The 25,612-nt window shown below is 37.2% G+C and overlaps 1 protein-coding gene across 2 annotated transcripts in view; it reads left to right on the top strand.

Annotated features, from left to right (window-relative positions):
- Positions 1-25,612, top strand: part of Dpyd (dihydropyrimidine dehydrogenase) — an 899,256-nt gene that overhangs the window by 702,042 nt on the left and 171,602 nt on the right. For both annotated transcript variants that reach the window (XM_021158977.3, XM_085835556.1), the window contains exon 19: positions 18,397-18,539. In XM_021158977.3, coding sequence (XP_021014636.1) covers positions 18,397-18,539 — 143 coding nt within the window. The remainder of the gene's footprint in view (positions 1-18,396; positions 18,540-25,612) is intronic.

Here is a 25,612-nt window from a genome sequence, read left to right as displayed (position 1 = left end):
CACCAACCCACCCACTCAAGCTTCCTGGCCTTGGTATTCCCCTATACCGGTGCATAGAATCTTCACAGGACCAAGGGCCTCTTCTCCCATTGATGACCGACTAGGCCATCCTCTGCTACATATGCATCTAGAGCCATGAGTCCCACCATGTGTTTTCTTTGGTTGGTGGTTTAGTCCCAGGCAGCTCTGGAGGTACTAGTTAGTTCATATTGTTGTTCCCCCTATGGGGCTTCAAACCCCTTCAGCTCCTTGGATACTTTCTCTAACTCCTTCACTGGGGGCCCTGTGCTCCATCCAATGGATGACTGTGAGCATCCACTTCTGTATTTGTCAGGCACTGACAGAGCCTCTCAGGAGACAACTGTATCAGGCTCCTGTCAGCAAAATCTTGTTGGCATCTGCAGTAGTGTCTGGGTTTGGTGGTTGTTTATGGGATGGATACCCAGGTGGGGCAGTCTCTGGATGGTCATTCCTTCAGTCTCTGCTCTGAACTTTGTCTCTGTAACTCCTTCCATGGGTGCACTCACTGATAAGTGGATATTGCAGACATCTTTATTCTTGATGGAAGTATAGAACTGAATCTGGTGAGAGTATATGCTGAGTGCTGGCTGTCCTCAATGCGCCCTGAATCGGGATTTGGCCTTCTGCCTTGCTTTTGTGCTTTCCCAGATATAATCTACAGTATGTGCCGAGCAATTGTCTTTAAATTGGTCTGTTTTGAGAAAGTTCTGGGAAAAGGCTGCACTGTTAATATTTAGTATGTGCTTATTAGTGTTTATTTATATGCTTGGGGTTTTTTTTAATCATTTTTTTCTGAACTCAAGCAACCTTTCTTGTATCATTGCTTTCTTTGTTATATCTGTGTATAAAAATGTGCTAAAACTAAAGTTACATTGTCTATAGCATTAGACTATACTCTGTCCCAGCCTTTATGGTCTTCAAATCTCAGGGTTTGCAGACAGAGCTGCATAAGTTGATGAAATATCAACACCATTTATGAAAGACAACGAACCATATTTATGACTCTATATCAACCTATTTCACTTAATATAACAGCATCCATTTTCTTTCACTTTTCTGCAAATGAGATAATACTAGCTTTTTAGTGGAAGAATAGCATTCTATTGCATACAGCCTTCACATTTCTTTTCATTCATCCAATGATGGACGTAAATATCGCAAGTATTGTCTCAGTGTCATAGCTACTATGATTAGTGTGACCATGTGACTAAGACATATCCTTATATACACTTTTGAGACTATGTGCCCCAATCTGGGAGAGCTATCCTCAAATAATTGATACAGTCTTTGCTTTCTCATAAGCCTCCATATTGTTCTACATGGTGGCTATGCTGATCCACATTGAAAACACAAGAGTTCTTTATCTTATGTGGACAGGCCAGCATCAGTTTTGCTTGCCTTTGTTAAGCCATCCCAAGTATATTCAAACAGTATTTTATCATTTCTCTAATTTTTAGCCCCTGGTATCTAAGGGCTCTGAGATCATTATTATAAAAGTATAGTTTTATGAATTTGAGTTTTATATGGTTTATGATTTGGATATTTTTGTCTACTTCAATTGGATCATTTCTGTGCTCTAATTTCCTACTTATTCTGTATGTTAGTACTTTGTCAAATGAATAGTTTGCAAAAATAATTTCCATGCTACACATTGTCTAAATATTTTTAATGTTTCTTCTACTATTATTTTATTCTTCATTTTCTTGGAGATAATCCCATTTTTCCCCTTTCTGCTATTTTTTATGTGATTTGGGAATTTTATCTAAAATATTCACTGTCTATGCTCCTATCAAAGGAATTTTCCATGCTTTCTTCTAATTTTTTCAAAATTTCAGGAATTATGTTTGGGTATTTGATTCATGTTGTGTTCAGTTTTACACCAGAAGAAGGTAAGGCTCCCACACCACTTAGTAAAAGAACCACTTTCCCCCTCATACTGAACTAACTTGGTGTTCAAAACCAGTTGTTCTCATCCAAAGACTGCTTCTGAACTCCATCCTGTCCAACTCATTTGTGATATGCTCTAATGCAGTTAGAGTGAATCCTGTAGAGTTAGACATGTTCTAAAGTGAAATAATATCCTTGAATTCTGTTGGCTTCTACCTTTTTATTTTTGGCTATTCCAAATCCTTTGAATTTCTGGAGAACTTTTAGAAACAGCAAGTTGGTTTATACAAAGAACACTTTCAAGAATCTTGTTGTGGGTTGTGTTGAATCTGTGGGTTAGTTTGAAGAAATCCATTTTCTCAACAGAAACGAGCTTTCCAATCCACAATTATTGTGATGGTCAATTTGACGTAATCCAAACCACCAGGAGAAAGTGTCTACATGCTGGACTTTTTTGATCAGGCTGGGCTGTGGGCAGGTACATCTATACAGAGGTGCTTTGATTGTTTTAATTTATATAGGAATATCCAGTCTAACAGGATCAGCTTTTCTGTCCTTGACTATATAAGGGTAGAGCAAGATAGCAAAGCACTATATATGAACTTATTTCTGTCTTCTCTGACTGTGGACGTGATGTTACCAGCTACTTTAACTTTTTTCTATTTTGACTTTCCCACAATGGACTATTACTTGGAAATGAAAGCTAAAATGAATCTCTCCCTTCTTAAGTTGCTTTTAGTCAAAGTATTTTATTGTATCAACAGAAATAAAGGTAGGACAACTTCCTTGGATTCCTTCTTAGGAGTGTGTTTTTATCTTTAGGGATTTTAAAGTATTTATAAAGTATAACCTTATTTGTTTTTATATTGTGGATATTATTTTACATTTTAATTTTCATACTTTTGTTAGTGTATAGAGAAGGAGAGAGCATGTGATGTAAGGGAAATATTAAAATATACTCAAAAGATAATCTTTCCATTAATTATAATTTAAGTATAGACTTCTCATATATGACATTGGTCAAAATGAAGGAGTCTTCATTTATTCAAACTTTCAATTTTACTAAATCTACTTTCTGTATCCTTTTCAGATACATTGTTCTTCTGTTATATTGCAAATTAGATAAATTAAGAGGCTAATATTAAATCAACCTTACATTCCTGGGATAAGCTTGTAACCATGGTGTTTTATGTTTTTAAATAACCCTGAATGTAATTTTCTTTCTTTATTAAATATTTTTATGTTATTCATATGTCATTGGACTAAATTTTATTTTTTAATGTATCTGTTAGATTTTTTTATTACAAAAATATTATAGCCATATAAAATCCATTGAGCTTCCCCTCCTTTTGCAAGAATTTATGTAAAATTAATGTTGTTTCTTCCTTGAGTGTAGTTGAAATTACTAATGAAATCATCTGAGTCTTTAGTTTGTTCTGTGACAATGTTTTGTTTTCCAATTCTGAACTCAATTCTGGTACCAGTTGTGGATCTCTTTTCTCAATGCTAATTTTATACAGTTTGTTGTGTCAACTTTAATCAGTTATAATTTGCCCCTCTTTAGTCACTTGGTAGATTTATTGTATAATATAGTTCTTAGTCATTCTACATTATCCTTTTCATTTGTTTAGGCTTTGTATTGATGGCATTCCCTTTTAAACAACTTACTCTTTGCTTGTCATAATGCCAACACCTTACATTGATTATCTGGCTCCATTTCACCTGGTTCTAAATTAGGTGCATTTGAAATGCTTGTCCATTCAAATAGCTACTGGTTTCTACCCAATGCCCTGGGGAGGGTTTTCAGCCTTTGGTCAACCCTGAAACATGAAGCATCTTAGGAGTCACAGACACATATAACTTCCACGAGGTTAGTGATGTGTAGGTGTCCTCTGATCTGGAGGGAGGGGTGTGTGCCTCATGGTAGGTGTTGGTGTGGCCTTACACAGGATGAGAGTTCTTTAAGTCACACTCTATGAACTTCTAAAGTACTGGCCTGTTAAATTTTTCTCCCTTTCCTAATGCCTTGATCATGTGCTATAATTTATTCGTGCTGCCAATTTCACCAGGGTTTATGATACTTGATAAAGGCTACATTCATCTGTGACAATAAAATATTCTGGGACTGATGATAGGTGGTGAAGGGTGGGTGAATAGGTACTTTGCTCTTTGACATAACATGAACTCTTTATGTTCTGAGAAAGCAGAATATACTATTCCCATTTTTCCTTTTTTTATTAGATATTTTATTTATTTACATTAAAATGTTATCCTCTTTCCTAATTTCCCCTCTGAGAACCCTCTATTCCCTCCCCCTCCCCCTTCTCACCAACCCACCCACTACCGCTTCCTGGCCCTGGCATTCCCCTATACTGGTACATATAACCTTCACAGGACCAAAGGCGTCTCCTCCCATTGATGACTGACTAGAGCCATGAGTCCCACCATGTGTTTTCTTTGATTGGTGGTTTAGTTCCAGGGAGTTCTGGAGGTACTGGTTAGTTCATATTGTTGTTCCTCCTTTGAGGCTGCAAACCCATTCAGCTCCTTGGGTACTTTCTCTAGCTTCTTCTTTGGAGAACCTGTGCTTCATCCAATGGATGGCTGTGAGCATTCACTTCTGTATTTGTCAGGCACTGGCAGAGCCTCTCAGGAGACAACTGTATCAGGCCCCTGTCAGCAAGCTCTTGTTGGCATGCACAATTGTATCTGGGTTTGGTAGTTGATATGAGATGGATCCCCAGTCCCTGGATGGTCATTCCTTCAGTCTATGCTCCACACTTTGTCTCTGTAATTCCTTCCATGGGTATTTTGTTTCCTCTTCTAGGAAGGATTGAAGTATCCACACTTTGGTCTTCCTTCTTCTTGAGTTTCATGTACTTTGCAAATTGTATCTTGGGTATTCCAAGCTTCTGTGCTAATGTCCACTATCAGTGAGTGCATACCATGTGTGTTTGTTTGTGATTGGGTTACCTCACTCAGGATGATATTTTCTTTCTTTTTTTTTTTTTTAAAAAGGTCATTTGACTTCTTTTTTTTTTAAGATTTATTTATTTATTATATGTAAGTACACTGTAGCTGTCCTCAGATACTCCAGAAGAGGGCATTAGATTTCGTTACGGATGGTTGTGAGCCACCATGTGGTTGCTGGGATTTGAACTCGAGACCTTCGTAAGAGCAGTCGGCGCTCTTAACCACTGAGCCATCTCGCTAGCCCAGCATGATATTTTCTAGTTCCATCTATTTGCCTAAGAATTTCATGAATTCATTGTTTTTAATAGCTGAGTAGTACTCCATTGTGTAAATGTACCACATTTTTTATAACCATTCCTTTGTTGAGGGACCTCTGAGTTCTTTCCAGCTTCTGGCTATTATAAATAAGGCTGCTATGAACATAGTGGAGCATATGTCCTTATTACATGTTAGAGCATCTTCTGAGTATATGCCCAGGAGTGATATTGCTGGATCCTCCAGCAATAGGTCTAATTGTCTGAGGAACTGTCAAACTGATTTCCAGAGTGGTTGTACCAGCTTGCAATCCCACCAACAATGGAGGAGTTTTCTCTTTCTCCACATCCTCACCAGCATCTGCTGTCACCTGAGTTTTTGATCTTATCTGTTCTGACTGGTGTGAGGTGGAATGTCAGGGTTGTTTTGATTTGCATTTCCCTGATGACTAAGGATGTTGAATATATTTTAGGTGCTTCTTAGCCATTCAGTATTCCTCAATTGAGAATTCTTTGTTTAGCTCTGTACCCCATTTTTAATAGGATCATTTGGTTTTCTGGAGTCTAACTTCTTGAGTTCTTTGTCTATATTGGATATTAGCACTCTATCAGACTTAGGATTGGTAAGATCTTTTCCCAATCTGTTGGTTGCCTTTTTGTTTTATTGACAGTGTCCTTTGCCTTACAGAAGCTTTGCAATTTTATGAGGTTCTATTTGTTGATTCTTGATCATACAGCACAAGTCATTGGTGTTCTGTTCAGAATTTTTTCTCCTGTGCCCATATCTTCGAAACTCTTCCTCACTCTCTCCTCTATAATTTTCTGTGTCTCTGGTTTTATGTGGGGGCCCTTGATCCACTTAGACTTGAGCTTTGTTTAAGGAGATATGAATGGATCAATTCACATTCTTCTACATGATAACTACCAGTTGTGTCAGCCCCATTTGTTGAAAATGCTGTCCTTTTCCATTGGATGGTTTAAGCTGCTTTGTCAAAAGATGAAGTGACCATAGGTGCATGGATTCATATCTGGGTCTTCAATTCTATTCCATTGATCTACCTGTCTGTCACTGTACCAGTACCATGCAGTTTTTAATTACAATTGTTCTGTAGTACAGCTTGAGATAACGGATGGTGATTCTACCAGAGGTTCTTTTATTGTTGAGAATAGTTTTTGCTATCCTAGGTTTTTTTTTTATTATTCTGGATGAATTTGCAAATTGCCCTTTCTAACTCAGTGAAGAATTGAGGTGGAATTTTGATGGGGATTGTATTGAATCTGTATACATAAATGACCCCAAATATTCCACTAGAGAACTCCTAAACCTGATAAACAGCTTCAGTGAAGTAGCTGGATATAAAATTAAATCAAGCAAATCAGTGGCCTTTCTCTACACAAAGGATAAACAGGCTGAGAAAGAAATTAGGGAAACAACACCCTTTACAATAGTCACAAATAATATAAAATACCTTGGTGTGACTCTAAGCAAGTGAAAGATCTGTATGATAAGAACTTTAAGTCTCTGAAGAAAGGAGGATTAATATAGTAAAGATGGCTATCTTGATGAAAGCAATCTACTATTTTTATTTTAACTCTGAGTCTAATGGGAAATTCTAATGTTTCTTATCAATCCAGAAAGATATTAAGAATATGAACAAAGGCTACATATATACAGGAATATGCATCAATAATATATGTTCCCTTTACCCTTTTCTTAGAAATATCTAAAGGGGTCTGCAACCCTATAGGAGGAACAACAATATGAACAACCAGTATCCCACCCACCCACCCACCCACCCAGAGCTGTGTCTCTAGTTGTATATGTAGCAGAGGATGGCCTAGTTAGCCATAAATGGGAGGAGAGGCCCTTGGTAGTATGAACATCATATGCCCCAGTACAGGGGAATGCCAGGGCCAGGAAGCAGGAGTGGGTGGGTTGGGGAACAGGGCAGGGGAAGGGTATAGGGGACTTTGGGGATAGCATTTGAAATGTAAATGAAGAAAATATCTCATAAAAAATAAATAAAATAAATAAATTATATTAATTTATTAGCATCTATTATTTTCCCTTAAAACAGCACTATTTTTACCTAGTTTCTTTATTTCTCTTTTGGATAGCTCGATTGAAGCCTGATTATCCTAAAGCCAGATAGTATTTTAAAGAAAAATTTAAAAAGCACACGTCATGAGACTGAGGAGAGGCTCTAGTAGGTAAAGAGTTTGCTGTATAAACATGAAGCCCCCAGTTGGATCTCTGGTACCCATGAAAGGGCAGGTATTGTGACATAGGCTTAAGACCAGTTCTTGGGAGGCAGGAACGGGAGGATCTGTCTCTGAAGCTGGCTGTCCAGCTAGTCTAGTGAATGGTGAGTTTCTGTCCTGTAAATAAGGTGGGAGAATAACTGAGGGAGACACCTGATGACATCTGACCTGATGACCTCTGACCATCACATGCATGTACACACAAATTCATGAATGCTTGAGGACACAGGTAAACACACATACACGTGAACTCACACACTAGATCACATGCACATTAAGTAAAATATCATACAACAATGAATGCTGTAGTTGAGAGAAAGTACTTTGGTCTCTTGCCCACTGAGCAGTGTCTTAGTGGTTCACCAGAGCCTGTTATATGTTCCCATCCTGAGGCTGCTGGCCTTTGCTGTTAAGTGTTTCCCAAACCTGACATGTCCTTTACCAATTTTTGCCTTGGACTCGGCTCCAGCTAGAGTCACATTTATCTTAGTTACCAACCCTAGCTATCTATCTTTGCAGAACTCAACTAGACTCTACATCCATCTCCCGAAAGCCTTCCTATACTAGCTCAGACTCCCTGCCCCTCCCTCAGCCTGTGCTGTCCATCATACAATGGAATATCATTCATGAGTTGTTTGTGTTTTCATCTTTTCTCCCTCATCCTTTCATGTTGGGTTGAGAGCACCTCTTCTGATGTCTTCTACTAACCAGTTCTCTGCTATTTCCATATTTTTTTATCCAATTGAATTTAAGGGGAAAGGGTTATTTTCAATAAATCCAGAAGAAAAAATAAAGCTACTCAGGGGATTCCATTCTTGCCAAGATTACTCATCTAATTTATAGAGATTAGTGAACCAAGGTGCTAGGTACCTATTTGAGAGCTGTCTAGCCCACAGAAGAGAACAAACCATGGTCCCCCTGCTGTCAGCCGACTGTGAGGAATGCAGCGTTATCATAGTACACAGAGATTTGCACATGTCATTCACTGACAAGTGAAAAGAAAATTCATTACTAGGAATGATAGGCAAGGTTTACACTGCAGCAAGCCCTACCATGGACACGCTGGCCACGAAGTCACCCTTGGGGAAAACAGTACTACGAAGTGCTGAGAGAAAGGAAGTCACAGCCTTCCACAGAAAGACGTGCTGCAGACCTAGTGGATGCAGAGCTGTTCTCTCATCTGTTCTCAGCAAGATGCTTGCTTCCACTTATCCTGCATTCTCCCGTGGGTCAACTATAATTCCGATCAGCAGCGTTTGCTCTCATAGTCTTCCTTCCTCCCCTGCAGACAATCATTTCTGAGTCTATGCTTATGGATGACTTTCCATGGAGTGTGATAATATTTGCTCATAGGAGAAATCCCTTCTGTACCAAGTCCCGCAACCCTCTCTCGGTCTACAGTATCTGTTTGTTTGTTTGTTTGTTTGTTTTTTGTTTGTTTATTTGTTTGTTTCGAATAGAATAGCTGTGTAAATGTAATAGTTGTGCATTTGGCATTTACAGGCCAACACGGTCACCAGCAGACCTAATAAGGGAGAGTAGCTTATGGCTGTTGAGAGTGAAATGCTGAGAAATAAAGGAAGTTCTCTGTGTGTGACGCTAGCAATGGGTTTGACTGTGGCATTGACAACAGATTGCATTTATTATTATGACATATTACTTGACCACACAATGCTGCCTCCCTTAAAGGCATGGCCTTTAACCTGTGTGAGCCTCAGTGTTAGCATCTCTAAAATGGGGATAATGCCTCTCTGCCTGCTAACGATGCTAAGCATATAAATAGCGTGGAAGGTTTTCTCATCAACTGAGCCTAAACCATCTCAATTTCAGTTTAGCCCTAACTTAATATCACCGCAAACTTTAAGATTACTTTTTTATTATATAAAAATACTCGGTTTAAATATTGTAAAAGTTTCACCAAGTTTTACTCCCTGCAGCAGAGAAACAGTGTCCTCTTATTAGTGGTTGCTAACAGAATACACTGCTGAAAAGCCACCTGGATATATATATACATACATGTATATATGTATACATACATACATGTATACACATACATACATATATGTATGTATACGCATATATATATGTATATATATATATGTATATATATATATATATATACATATATATGTGTGTGTGTGTATATATACATATATATATATGTGAACTCTGTCCATACCAAAGAGATACACTGTCTGAAATGCACAAACCACTTTCAGTTTTCCTTGACAGCTCAACTCTGCCTTGAAATGTGGGCTATTTCAAGGTAAAAATGTGCATAAATGTTTAAGGTGGATTAAAAGAAAAGATATTTTACTGTGAGAAGGATATAAAACCTTCAAGTATGGCTCATTTTGTAGCTGCAGAGTATCTCATATATTAGGAAGACAGTAACCTGAATTAGTACACCAGTTTTTCATTTGTGTTTGTGAAGAAAGGATGGTGTCAGTTGACTTGTCCCATGTGAGATACAGCCACTAAGGAAGAGCAGAAGGGGACTTATTTCAGTAATCCGCATTCCCAAGGCTGTGACTTGCCTCTGTGTAAACATGTCTACACCCTGGATTTCTTTTTAAATCTGCATGTCCTCCCTGGCCATATTGAAGAACGTGCTTACTGTACTGTTTCATTAAACTGCTCTGTTATCAGGTAATTGTTTAAACATAATGCCATTGCACTATCAAAAGGAAAGGTGAGCTAATGGCATTTGCAAATGTCAGGGATTATCTTAACACTTTTATTATAGTTTATAAAAAGTAGGTTCGGGGCATTTCATGGCAATTATTTCTACAGAAATTGGTTATTTAAATAAATTGCTAATTATCTGAAGATGACAGTATTGGAAAAAAATGCTACTAATGAATTGTTTAATAAGTGTAGCTTGTGGTGGCCACCTACAGGTGGAAGATAGAACACACAGGCGGTGCCAGGGAGCTGCTCTGCTTTCTTTTGTGGTACCAGTTACAAAGACTTGGACTGCCTCACCCAAAGGATTCCACACTATAAGGAGTCTCTGAGATAGTCCCTAGTGATGGCTTTTGTTTTAAGTCAGATTTCACTTGTCTTTTACAATTTCTTTTTTTCCTGTTGTTCTTTGATATAATTATTGCTGTTTTTTAGCTCCTGTGATATTTTAATGTAGCTTCCCAACTGAGGTACTTCTCAGGTGAAAGAGAATGTCATTCATAATCACATCAGACAATTATGAATCAGCACAGGTATAATAAACAGGCGCTCTCCTGGGAAAACTGGGCCATATGGTCACTCTCGTAGCAATTATGAACTGTGCTAGCTCTAATTTAATTCCTATTCAACAATTAATTCATTGTTAATATTCTGGGTTTATCATACCTGAGTAATACATCTTTATTAGCTGTAAAAATTAACTCATCCTTCTGTAACTTAATTTACATTTGGACACATAAATGAAGAAGAGCTATAACATAGTACTAATAACAGGGTAGAGGAAGAGTTGGATGCACATGCTCTCGAATATTGTATCCACACTTTCTGATGGAGTGATCTGCATGTGATACTTATCCATCATACATTCACATATCCATTATACATTCAGTGTCACTTTGTATATTTGTAAAAATAAAGGCAAAAATACCCATCTCCCAGTGATGTTATAGGGAAAATATATGCAAAGCTCAAATAAACATAACTGGCAACTATTAGAAATAGAGTCTGTGTTCTGTTTACTTGCTATAAAATGTCCATTGAATAACAGTCCTAAGCTCTCTAAGTTGACCTTGTTACTGGTGTCTGTTGGGACTCTACAGAGCCTGTAAAATTGCTAGTGAAACCACTGTGTCTAAGTTCACAACATCCTCAGGGGTTGAATTTGGCAGATACCTAATGTTTTCCTTAGTACAAAAATTCTTCTGTTCTATCTTCCTAGTTCTATCATCATAGATATTCAAGAACTAGGCAAGCCCAAACATTGTTCATTTCTGAATTCAAGCTGGTTAAAGATAAGAAGAGTAGTAGAGCCAATAGTGCATATTGATTCATTGGCATTGGTAACAGTTCCAAAATCAACAGCAAAGCATACAATAAGCCTTTCTTTTTATTTTTAAAAAGTTCCTTTTTTTAATTCTCTGAAAAGCAATCACATATACCAGTGATTCTCAACCTGTGGGTCGCGACTCCTCTGGAGTTGTATTAAAAAAAAAATTCAACACACACAAGAACCACATATAGAAGTTTGGGTAATAATGGAATAAGAATGTGTGATTTCTTCTGCTGCTAGTGCCTAATTGTTACCACTACATAATTGAGATTGTGGCATGTTAGTATGAACGGTTTTCTAGTGTAGATGAAATACATTTTTTTAAGTTTCCCAGCACTCCATGAGCATTTAATTATTTTTTGCTGGTTTGCTAAGAAACAAGAGAGGGGGGGGAGGGAGAGAGAGAGAGAAAGAAGAAGGAGGAGGAGGAGGAGGAGGAAGAGGAGGAGAAGAAAGAGGAGAAAGAGGAGAAGGAGAAAGAGGAGGATAGGGAAGAAGGAGGAGGGGGAAGAAGAAGACTTTGGGAGACATGTTTGCATATTTAACTTTGTATGTATGTACCAATGTGATAGACTTCTTAAAATGGAAGTTGTAGATGAAAAGACATATGTATATATATATTATAAATTACTTTTGAAATAGATACTCACAAGATTCACATTTAAATGGAAGAATCAAGCTATGAATATTCATAATTTTGTGGGTCTTGTACTGGCACAGAATCCCTAAAAGTTCTTAATCAACCCCATTAATATTAAGTGGTTATTTTCATATTTTCATAGATGAATAGTTTCTTTAAGTTGAATTTTCTCTTGCATTGAGAGTAATATTAGTTTCTACATACTATACTATACACAGTGTTTCTATGAACTGTATCACTTAAGGCTCCTTAACATGCTGTAATATTATTATTAATTATTATTATTATCATTGGTGTCCTTCCCTCCAGATAGGAAAGACTTATATTTAAGCAGGCTATGCAGATTGTTCAACATCACGATTCTATTAAACAATCTAGCTCAGACTAATGATTGCTGAGGTTGAATTCATTACCACCCTCAGTATTCCACTGTCCTGATTCTGGTACTCCTATAGATTACCTAAAGATGTCCTTCCTCATAGCTACTAAACACAATTCTGAATAAACATGGTAGCATGAATACTTTATCTCACAAAGACTTAATTTTCAGCCCAAGTCCATCCCTTTTAAACTGACATCAGATATGATGCCCAGCATCAGCTTCTGTTTTCATGACAGCATCAATCTTCACACAGTTGTAAGGGTCAAGTGTACAGGAAGCTGGCCTCTGACCTTTACTAGGATGAATGAAGCAGCCTCTTCTACCAATGGCAGCTGATACTCTCAGAAAGAAAGGGGGTTCAGTGAACACTATTAATTATATTGTTTCAAATAAAATTCATGAAACATTTTAGGTAAAAGTGTTGAATATTAATTAGTCAATTAATAATGGGCATATTGAATAATCTAAGAGGCAGATAAACATGGCTAAAAAGGTATTAAGGCTTCAAAACTATTTTTAATAGCAACAAAATCAAGACATTTAATAAGAAACCTTCACTTTTGGAAATAAGAAACTAAAATGGCACCAACAATTTTGTATGCTGTTGTTTTTCCCCATTTCTCTCTTCCGATTTCACATCTCTGCATATAACTCCAATCCTGTTAGTGTGTTGGTTTCTGGTTGAATTACACTCATTTTCTCAGAGGATCTTAATCCATGTGTAAAGATGTATTTTTGAATACTTGTGATGCACATATTTATCAGCATATTAGCTTCGTTAACATTTTAAACTGGTTTTCATGATGCATAAGTTTGCTGCCACTTGATTTAAGTGTATTTTTAAAAAATCAATCTTTCAACTCTTATATCTTTGAAATTCCTGATTCGTCCATATTTATTTTTCCTTCTGGGTGTTGTTAAAACTATTAATTAGACAGTTGAAGTCGAATTTCTCATGAATTTTTTACCCACTTAATTCATTACATTTTAATTAATATAAGCAAATTAAAGCTGCATATTCCTTTTGTATGTACAGCGAACACAAGAAACTGTTACAACCGAGCTTCTGTTTTATTGGCAGCTTGAGCTATTATCAGGGAGTTTATGTGGACTTAGTTCTATCAATTAATTGTGTAATCTTAGCTATCCAAGGAGTCAAATGATTAGAGGGGAAAACAAACAGAATTAAACTCAATTATTCAAAATTCCAGTTATCCAAAATTAGCATACATTCCATACTATTTTGCCCATTAAAATCCTTTTTCCCTTCAATGATTCAGTCATGCATAGTAAATCTCTCCTCCCTTTTCACCATCAAAACTTTACTTCTAACATCATTAAAAATCCTTTTATATTGGTTTAGTGCCTGAGTCTTTTTATTATAAAAAGAATTCTTAATGTACTGATGTTGGACTCTAGGTTTTTACTTTTGAAGTCAGAGCAATCTGATCAGCATCATGACACTGGTAAATAAGAGTTGTTAGAAAGAAGAAAAGGGAAAAGACTGCCTAGTCCTCTCAGGAGACCAGAGAGTATAAAAGTCTATCGAGGTAGGCATCATGATTTGTCTTCTTTATAAAAATCTGTTTCATTGCATCACTAAATGCAGAACAACTTAGAAGGCAGCATGAAAGTGAACTCAGTAAATGCTCTCTCCAGAATCAATGGTCCTCCAGAGACACACAGGTTATATTCTCAAGCTTCACTGTTGAGTGTATGTCTTGAAATATACTAAATTCACCACACAGAACAAGTCCATAACAAAATTACAATTTGCTTATGCCAAAGTTGAAGTTCAGCAACATAAAGGAATCTTCGCAACCTTTCACAGACTATAAGTAGCATAATGTTTGAACCAACAATGGTTAGCTCCATAATTTTTGTGTTGTTATAGTCTATAATTAATCTTCTATTTAATTTCTTTGTAAAATTTATATTAATAAAACATGATATCCAAAAGTCATGATTTTGTTTTCTAATGACACATAATGTACAATAGAACTAATATACTTTGAAAAAATATACTGAGATAAGAAAGGCTGCTATTTTGAGAATCTTGACTATAAAACTAGGATTTAAATTGGAAGAAAACATACATGTTTGAAAATATTTTTGGATAGATTGCTGAAGAAAAGAACAACTAAGTAAAAATCCTAAGTCACAATGTGTTCTTATGTGCATACCAAAACAGTACTATAGCAAAGAGAATTAAATAAAGAGTATTTATTTAAGCCGGATCTGAAAAAAAATCAATATTTTTCAAAATAAATCACCTTTATTAACATGATTCAAAATCTTTCAAGTATGAAAATGGTTTTTTTTTTCTAAAATATGCTCAATCTAAAAATGATATGTTATCAATTCAAAGATTTCAACACACTAACGTGCATTTGAACTTATGACTACAAGGAGGTTCTATTTATTATTTCAGAACTACAGTTCAGTTTAGACCATCAATGACTCAAGGAGGCACCTTTTATGCAAACCAGAATACTTGGTCAAATCCTGCAAAGCAAAGCTTTGTTTCAGTCCTTCCTTTTTACCTTTCTTCTTTCCTTATTCCCTCTGTCCATCCTTCACTTCCTCCTTCCTTCCGTCCCTCCCTCCCTCCGTCATACCCTCCCTCCCTCCCTTCCCTCCCTCCCTTCTTCTCTCAGTTCTTCCTTTCCGTGAGCTTTGCAAGATTCTGAGACCTAGGATGCTTTGACCTTTACCGGACAATTCCACACAGTTGAAACAAAAATGGCATGATGTAACTGGACTTTCTGTCATGTTCCTCTAGCCACTCCACATTGATAAGAGCTTAATTTAAATCCTGTGATACCTAGTAGTTGATTTCAGTATAACAGACTTCTTTTTACTTCAATCTACGTGATTTTCTCAAGGATGAGTCTGTCTTCACATCTCTCTAGCTGTAGAACTAACTTCTTATTCCCTAAAGTCATAATAATAATAATAGTAGCAATGTTTTAAAAATCACTATCTCAACCATTGGGATTCTAGAAGTTTCTGTCCAATCTAATTAGCACTTTAGTATGTACAGTTCTGTTTTATATGGATGCGTGTATATACTTCACATTGAATTTTAATTTTTTCTTGACTATCATTTTTCCACTTTTCTCATCTGGAAACTATAAGGAAAATTTTAGCTTACAGTTTAGCACAATCATTTCCTATATATACCTTTTGTACTCTTTCCATAAAACCTACTTCCCATAAAAATGTTGAGCACAGGTAGGTTATATATCCTATTGAATCAGTTATTTTTAATCAAATGGAGTTTATAATAATATCAATAAATGATGACTTAATTCTTGCTCAATAGCAGGAAGACTTGTCTTCACCTTTGGTTCACATTTCCACAGAGAACAGAATTTTTCTTAATTTACCAAAAAGGAAGAAAAGGATGCCTTTATTAGTGTGAAAGGTTTTCGTGTTCATTACGCACATTAGAAAAGTTTTAGACCTGGGAGGGAAACATGAAATAGAAAATGTCGTATTGCCCTAATTGAACTTCCTCAAATGCCAATGAGAATTTGCTGGTGTTTTTAACACTTGTGTAATAATGTTGCCCTTTAAATGTAACTGGTTAAATTTTCAAAGCTGTGTCCCGGGATTTTGCCATTTGATGTCCATTAATATCAATTGGAATATGCGGACAAATCCCTGTATACCACTTTGAAATTTTACCCCTTAGTGTTAATGATAGTCTTCTAACAGTGAAGTAAGAAATAAATTATTTATCTGCTTAGTTCAAATTTCCTTTAGTCTCTTGAGTAAACTAAATAAGGAAAGTAAAAGAATACCAATATTTCTTTATTAGTTCAAAGTAACATCTATATCAAGAACCCATTGCCTAAGTATATATTGAACAGTCTGTTATATTATGCAGTTAGCCCCGACTATCTGAATATTTATGTTGTGGGTGTCTTTTAGTTATATTCATAGCTAGATTTATTTTTTTATACCTACAGTATATAGTACTGTATGCAATAGTTTACCAGCTATATTATCCTTTGATGGTTAAAATATAAAGGTATAAGGAACTATTAATAAATATTTTGGCATAGAAATAAAATTCTGGTGTCTTGTTTCTTGTTTGTCTAACTTAATAAATTGTGTTCTAAATGCCTGTGTGAAATTCTTAAGTATCAGAATAGAATAATCAGTAAGAAGCTTTTAGGTGACAGAGAAATAAGAAGGCATTCCCATACATACATTTAGTGATGATAAAGAAGCATCCATTATGCATCCATTTACCTTAATATGAAACGTATAAAAGCATCCAACGTTAAAAAAAAAAAAACACCAGCCGGGCGTGGTGGCGCACGCCTTTAATCCCAGCACTCGGGAGGCAGAGGCAGGCGGATTTCTGAGTTCGAGGCCAGCCTGGTCTACAAAGTGAGTGCCAGGACAGCCAGGGCTACACAGAGAAACCCTGTCTCGAAAAACCAAAAAAAAAAAAAAAAAACAAAAAACACTTCTTTGTAAGAGAACTTATCACAATAAGCCATTTTCAACTTAGAGCAAAACTGAAAGAAGGGAGCAAGGATTCCTCTGTACCAAAGACCTCTCCCTGACACAGGTTTCCAACATTTTTCACTTGAGTAGTGTAGCTATTGACACATACCTGTCATTACCACCAAAGCCCACACTTTACACCAGGTTTCACCCTCCGTGCTTAGTGTTCTATGAACACGTGCACCTGCCATTATGCTACCTCTCAGTAGGTTCACTTCCAAAATTCTGTCTCTGCCTCCTTATCCTTCATTCCCTTCCCCCCACTTCTTCCAACCACTGATTCTTGGCATCACTGTATAGGAGGCAGCCTGTTCAGATGAAAAGCCATTGGGGCCAGGGATATTCTATGTGCTTCCCCATAAAACTCTCTAAGATCATATTGTTCAGGCTGATGGTAGAAGTGATAATGGGATCCTGAGGTGACTGCATATCTGCATTGTTTAGTGGACTTTGGCTTCAGACAAAATTCAGAGTCCTTCATAATCACAACCATCTTTAACTTAGAAAATGCTTTGAAGGCATCATTAATGTGACTGGTCACCAGAATATCAGTATACATTCCTCAGTTATAAGGTGACTAGTTCACTCTGGAATGTAACTGAAGCTCTGAAGTAGCTTCAGTCCAATATATTCCTACTAAAAATCACTACAGTGTGGTCTGCCCATTATGTAATTTTTATGTCTGTTAGGTTGGGGACTAAGATACTGGTAACTCTTGCCATATGTGTGTGTGTGTGTGTGTGTGTGTGTGTGTGTAGAATTAGGAGAGAGAGAGAGAGAGAGAGACAGAGACAGAGACAGAGGGAGAGGGAGAGAGATGGGGGAGGAAGGGAGAGAGAGGGAGAGAGAGAGAGAGAGAAAGAGAGAGATTCTAATTACTGGAGTCAAGTTAGTTCTCTTTAATTTTATTTGAATTTTCTAGCAAGTGAGATTATATCAGGCTTACTGTGCATCCTCAAATTGTAAAATACATACACAGAGCAACATAGAACATGCATGTTCTTCAGTGCTTGGGTTTTCAGCCTCTACAGTCACACCAGCTTCCTGTATTTGTGGAACAATAACAGAGTTGCATGACTATTTGCATACTATATGTGATTGCTTTCTTGTTCGTAGCTTTCTGTTCCCTGGCTCTATTTAGAACAGATGTTTGAATGTTCCATGCAATCTCGCTTATACCTCTCTGTTTATCAAATCATAATTTGTGTATATTTTATGGGAGAGTTCTAGGCTTTTCGTGCCTATTTTGTGACTTGTCTAGACTTGATAATAGCACCGAAGTCCTTAAATCTACATTCACTGAGAAGTTAAAACACTTTGAAAACAGATAAAGAAATTGTAAATTTGTCTAGAAAACTGCTGCCATTGCTTAACGCTAAATATAAAGTGACATATGCCCAAGCCAGACCTTCTAACCTTATGGCTGCCTTATCTTCTGCAGGAACTGCTATCAGGCCCATTGCTTTGAGAGCTGTGACCGCCATTGCCCGTGCTTTGCCTGGGTTTCCTATTTTGGCCACAGGTGGAATTGACTCAGCTGAAAGTGGACTTCAGTTTCTTCATAGTGGTGCTTCAGTTCTTCAGGTAGGGCTTATGCCTTTCCTTTAAAAAAATTAATTTTCCAATAGAAGGTAAATTATGGGACAGATATGCATGCTTTGGAAACCTCCAAAGAAATAGGCAGTGGATAAGCAAAATGGTGGCACCATTACTATTTGTTTTTGAGTCTGAGAAAACCTAAGAAGAACATGTGAATACCTTTTGTTAGTATATTCATCTATCTATCTGTCCTAGAATAAATGAGACCAGGTAACAGATGCGTAGTATATACTATCAGTGAGAAACAATTGCAATGTGAAAAATGTTTGTAAAATGGGATCTCCATGAAGAAATAGATGATGAGGCTAAACCCTAGTCTGATGAGAGTGCCTGAAGTTATTACCACATTTATTTCCTAACTTCCTGACACACAGAGAAGTCTTTGGCTTTTTGGCATTCATATTACAAAAAGAATTACCTCGTTATTGAGCTTTTTATGCTAAAAATCTGAGGAAAGTTTTTCCAATGCCTTCACAAAGAGATTCCTAACAGCACTCACATACATAATACAAACCTTATATTATCATTTCCTCCTATCTGAGATTGGTCTGGTTTTATCTTTGGAGGGACAGGGCTTGTTAAACACTTTATTGGTACCATTGTAAAGCATAATTTAAAATCTCAGGCCATTAGCCACCTTAGGAAAACAACTGTCAGTTATTGTCTCCTAACAGGGTGAGCAGCTTCCTTGAGAGCAAGCAAGGGGGAATGTGGGTATTCAGAGAGTCACAGGTGAGTCGATCATGGGGAACCTCCCAGAGGCAGGGGAAGCATCATCCTGAGTCTGTGCATCTGTAACATACTCAAGGTCGATTTTTGTTTTGTTGCAGAGCAGATGGGAGAGAGGGTGGATGTCTCAGGCTTATCTCCATAAAGTATAAAGGTCCTAAGTCACTCTGGTCAAAAGAGAAGGCTGAGACCTGCTGGTTGCACTGTGACCAAGTGTTATGTGTCATCCAGGAAAGTGTGGGACTTGTGGAGAGAAGTTTCCAGAAGCCGGGGTCCAGGGGACACTTTTTTCTTCTTAGTCTATGTCTAGGGCTGATATTGGTCTTGAACACACAACCATGATCGTGAATGATAGGTTATAGGTTAGTATTACCATGCCCAGCTCCCATTTTATTTAAAGTATTACTCAATGTGGATATTATAGCATCAGCAGTTCTCTGTAAGGCCAGTTATACAGGCTTGAGGTCTAACTCCACCAAACAATGAATAAACTTACATAAAGACTACATTTTGAACTTCAAGTAATTCCACAATCTTATGGTTTTTATTACTCAGGGGCAATCAGGAAGGGTGGCAACAGTTGGAATGTAAATAAATAAAATAATTTAGTAAAAAAAGAAAGCAAAACTTAATATCACTTAAGTTCAGTAGCAAAAAGGTAGAGTACAAATAGTGTGTCTTTCTTATTCTATGTATACAACATTATCTTAAAGATGATGCAAAGTTGAGCACAGAAGTTTCATAAATCAGAATACAAATTAAGGTGCCATTCTTCCAATACAATGGGACAGACTTATTTGCCCTCAAACCTCCTCTAAATATAGGTAGACACCTTGAGCATGAAACTAATGTAAACAGACTCTGAAAGACACACAGAAGGTTGGGAAGATTTTAATGACTGTTTCTATTTCCTTAAGGGTTATGGGACTGTTTAGATACTATACATGATCTTGATTTAACTTTAGTATGTGTTACCGAGAAAATCATTCATTTTTGACTAGAGTTTCCAGTTTTGTTGAGTATAGGGTTTTGTAGTAAGATCTGATGATTTTTGTATTTCCTCAATTTCTGTTGTTATGTCTCCCTTTTAATTTCTGATTTTCTTAATATGGATGCTGTCTCTGTGTCTTTTAGTTAGTTTGCATAAGAATTTATCTATCAGGTTGATTTTCTCAAAGAACCAGCTCTTGGTTTTGTTGATTCTTTCTATCATTCTATTTGTTTCTATTTGGTTGATTTCTGCTCTGAGGTTGATTGTTTCCTGCTGTGTACTCCTCTTGGGTGTGTTTGCTTCTTTTTGTTCTAGAGCTCTCAGGTGTGCTGTTAAATTACTAGTGTAGGATCTCTCCAATTTCTTGATGAGGGCACTTAGCATTGCTTTCATTGTGTCCTATAAGTTTGGCTATGATGTGTCTTCATTTTCATTGAATTCTATAAAGTCTTGGGTCTCTTTCTTTATTTCTTCCCTGACCAAGTTATCATTTAGTAGAGAGTTCTTCAGTTTCCATGCATATGTGGGATTTCTGTTGTTACTGAAGTCTAGCCTTAGTCCATGATAAACTGATAGGATGTATGGGATTACTTCAACCTTCTTGTTTTAGGTGATGCTTGTTTTGTGACCAATAATACATGGTCACTTTTGGAGAGGTATCATGAGGTGCTGATAAGAACGTATAATCTTTTGTTTTAGGGTGAAATGTTTTGTATATATTTGGTGAATCCATTTGGTTCATAACTTAGTTTCATTGTGTCTTTGTTTAGTTTCTGTTTCAATGACTGGTAAGAGTGGGGTGTTGAAGTCTCCCACTATTATTATGTGATGTTCAGTGTGTGGTTTAAGCTTTAACAAAGTTTCTATAATGAGTGTGGATGCACTTGCATTTGGGTCATAGATGTTCAAAATTGAGACTTCATCCTGCTAGATTTTCCTTTGATGAGAATGAAGTGTCCTTCCCTGTCTCTTTTGATAACTTTTGGTTCAAAGTCTATTTTATTAGATATTAGAATGGCTACTCCAGCTTGTTTCTTGGACCCAGTTGCTTGGAAAAAAATTTCTAGTCCTTTAGTCTGAAGTAGTGTTGTCACTAATGTGTGTTTCTTGTATGCACCAAAAAATGCAGGATCTTGCTTATCCAACCACTTAGTTTATGTCTTCTTATTGGGGAATTGAGTATGTTGATGTTGAGATATATTAAAGTCACCTTATTTAGTTCCTGTTATGTTTGTTGCTGGAGATAGTAGTGTGTGTATATGTGTGTGTGTGTGTGTGTGTGATTCTCTCCTTTTGAGTTTGTTATGAGAGTTTAGTTTCTTGTTTATCCTTTGGTGTAGATACCCTCCTTCTATAATCCCTGTAGGACTGAATTGGTAGATAGACTTTGATTAAATTTAGTTTTGTCATGGAATATTTTTATTTCTCCATCTATGATGATGGAGAGTTTTGCAGGGAATAGAAGCCTGAACTGACATTTCTGTTCTATTAGGGTTTTCATGACATGGCCCTTCTGTATTTTAGACTCTCTGTTGAGAAGTCTGGTGTATTTCTGATAGGTCTGCCTTTATATGTTACTTGGCCTTTTTCTATTCCCACTTTTAATATTCTTTATTTGTTCTGTGCATTAGTTGTTTTAATTATTATGTGATAGGATTTGCTTTTCAGGTCTAATCTATTTGCTATTTTGGAGGCTTCTTGTACATTTATAACTATCTCTTTATATTGGGGAAGTTTCCTTTTATCAATTTGTTGAAAACATTTTCTGGTCCTAGGAGCTGGGAATCTTCCCTTTTTTCTATTCGTTTTATTTGTAGGTTTGGTCTTTTCATTGTATCCTGGATTTAATGGATTATTTGGGTTAGGATCTTTTTATGCTATGTGGTTTCTTTGTCTATTATGTCAACATCTTTTATGGTATCTTCTACACCTGAGATTCTCCAATCTTGTTTTCTGTTGGTGATGCTTGCATCTGTAGTTCCTGATCTCTCTCCTAGGTTTTCCATTTCCTGGGTTGCCACCATTTGTAATTTCTTTATTGTTTCTACTTCCATCTTTAGGTCTTGGACTGCTTTGTTCAATTCATTCACCTGTTTGTGTTTTCCTATATTTCCTAAAGGGAAGGGATTTATTTGTTTTCTCTTTAAAAACTCTACTTGTTTTGCTGTGTTTCCTGTATTCCTTTAAATTAGTTATTTATATCCTCCTTAACAGTCTCTATTATCTTCATGAGATAGAAGTTTCAGTTAACATCATGCTTTTGAGGTGGGTTGGTGTATCCAGGTCTCCCATGCTCATGGATTGGTAGGTAGGATTAACATACTAAAAATGGCCATCCTACTAAAAGAAATCTATAGATATAACACAGTCCTCTTCAAAATTCCAACACAATTCTTCACAGACACAAAAGAGCAATTCTCAAATCATATGGAAAAACAAAAATACCCAGGTGTACTGGCTAGTTTTGTGTCAACTTGACACAGGCTAGAGGTATCACAGAGAAAGGAGCTTCAGTTGGGGAATGCCTCCATGAGATCCAGCTATAAGGCGTTTTCTCGATTAGTGATCAAGGGTTGGGGGGGTCCCCTTGTGGGTGGTACCATCTCTCGGTTGGTAGTCCGGTTCTATAAGAATGCTGGACTCCAGAAATTCAAATGACCCCATTAAAAAATGGGGCTCAGAGATAAACAAAGAACTCTCATCCGAGGAATACCGAATGGCTGAGAAGCACCTGAAAAAATGTTCAACATCCTTAATCATCAGGGAAATGCAAATCAAAACAACCCTGAGATTCCACCTCACACCAGACAGAATGGCTAAGATCAAAAATTCAGGTGACAGCAGATGCTGGCGAGGATGTGAAGAAAAGGGAACACTCCTCCATTGCTGGTGGGATTGCAAGCTTGTAAAACCACTCTGGAAGTCAGTCTGGAGGTTCCTCAGAAAATTGGACATAGTACTACTGGAAGATCCAGCAATACCTCTCCTGGGCATATACCCAGAAGAAGTTCCAACTGGTAATAAAAACACATGCTCCACTATGTTCATAGCAGCCTTATTTATAATAGCCAGAAGCTGGAAAAAAATCCAGATGTCCCTCAACAGAAGAATGGATACAGAAATTGTGGTACATTTACACAATGGAGTACTACTCAGCTATTAAAAACTATGAATTTATGAAATTCTTGGACAAATAGATGTATCTGGAGGAAGGATATCATCCTTAGTGAGGTAACCCAATCACAAAAGAAGTCATTATATATATACTCACTGATAAGTGGATATTAGCCCAGAAACATAGAACACCCAAGATACAATTTGCAAAACACAAGAAAATTGAGAAGAGGGAAGACCAATGGGTGGATGCTTTGTTCCTGCTTAGAATAGGGAACAAAATACACATGAAAGGAGTTACAGAGACAAAGTTTGGAGCTTAGATGAAAGGATGGACTATCCAGAGACTACCCGACCCAGGGATCCATCCCATAATCAGCCACCAAACCCAGACACTATTGCATATGCCAGCAAGATTTTGATGAAGGGACCCTAGTATAGCTGTCTCATATGAGGCTATGCCAGTGCCTGGCAAATACAGAAGTGGATGCTCACAGTCATCTATAAGATGGAACACAGGGCCCCCAATGGAGAAAGCACCCAAGGAGCTGAAGGGGTCTGAAACCCTATAGATGGAACAATATGAACTAACCAGTACTCCCAGAGCTCGTGTCTCTAGCTGCATATGTAGCAGAAGATGGCCTAGTCAGCCATCACTGGGAAGAGAGGCCCCTTGATATTGCAACCTTTATATGCCCCAGTACAGGGGAATGCCAGGGCCATGAAGTGGGAGTAGGTGGGTAGGGGAGCAGGGCGCGCGGGGGGGTGGGGGTGGGATAGGGACCTTTCGGGATAGCACTTTAAATTTGAAATGCATATAAAGAAAATATCTAATAAAAAGGTATATCAAGAAAGAAAGAAAGAAAGAAAGAAAGAAAGAAAGAAAGAAAGAAAAGAAAGAAAGAAAGAAAGAAAGAGAAAGAGAAAGAAAGCAAGCTGAGGTCCCATTTATCGATTCTCGATCTTACAGCGCAAGCCTTTGCTGTTCTATTCAGGAATTTTTCCCCTGTACCCATATCTTCGAGGCTTTTCCCTACTTTCTCCTCTATAAGTTTCAGTGTCTCTGATTTTATGTGGAGTTCCTTAATCCACTTAGATTTGACCTTGGTACAAGGAAATAGGGATGGATCAATTCGCATTCTTCTACATGATAACCGCCAGTTGTGCCAGCACCATTTGTTGAAAATGCTGTCTTTTTTCCACTGGATGGTTTTTGCTCCCTTGTCAAAGATCAAGTGACCATAGGTATGTGGGTTGATCTCAGGGTCTTCAATTCTGTTCCATTGGTCTACTTGTCTGTCGTTATACCAGTAACATGCAGTTTTTATCACAATTGCTCTGTAGTACAGCTTTAGGTCAGGCATGGTGATTCCACCAGAGGTTCTTTTATCCTTGAGAAGAGTTTTTGCTATCCTAGGTTTTTTGTTGTTCCAGATGAATTTGCAGATTGCCCTTTCTAATTCATTGAAGAATTGAGTTGGAATTTTGATGGGGATTGCATTGAATCTGTAGATTGCTTTTGGCAAGATAGCCATTTTTACAATGTTGATCCTACCAATCCATGAGCATGGGAGGTTTTTCAATCTTCTGAGATCTTCTTTAAGTTCTTACTTCAGGGACTTGAAGTTCTTGTCATACAGATCTTTCACTTCCTTAGTTAGAGTCACGCCAAGGTATTTTATATTGTTTGTGACTATTGAGAAGGGTGTTGTTTCCCTAATTTCCTTTTCTGCTTGTTTATCCTTTGTGTACAGAAAGGCCATTGACTTGCTTGAGTTAATTTTATATCCAGCTACTTCACCGAAGCTATTTATCAGGCTTCGGAGTTCTCTGGTGGAATTTTAGGGTCACTTATGTATACTATCATATCATCTGCAAAAAGCGATATTTTGACTTCTTCTTTTCTGATTTGTATCCCCTTGATCTCCTTTTGTTGTCTAATTGCTCTGGCTAGGACTTCAAGTACAATGTTGAATAGGTAGGGAGAGAGTGGGCAGCCTTGTCTAGTCCCTGATTTTAGTGGGATTGCTTCCAGCTTCTCACCATTTACTTTGATGTTGACTCTAGAAAATCAAATAACCCCGTTAAAAATGGGGCTCAGAACTGAACAAAGAATTCTCACCTGAGGAATACTGAATGGCAGAGAAGCACCTGAAAAAATGTTCAACATCCTTAATCATCAGGGAAATGCAAATCAAAACAACCCTGAGATTCCACCTCACAC

The sequence above is a fragment of the Mus caroli genome, unplaced genomic scaffold (assembly GCF_978045245.1).
Source record: "Mus caroli unplaced genomic scaffold, Mus_caroli_1 scaffold_3, whole genome shotgun sequence".
Taxonomy (NCBI): Eukaryota; Metazoa; Chordata; class Mammalia; order Rodentia; family Muridae; genus Mus; species Mus caroli.
Note: the sequence above shows the minus strand (reverse complement) of the source record. Positions and strands in the feature narration are given on the sequence as shown.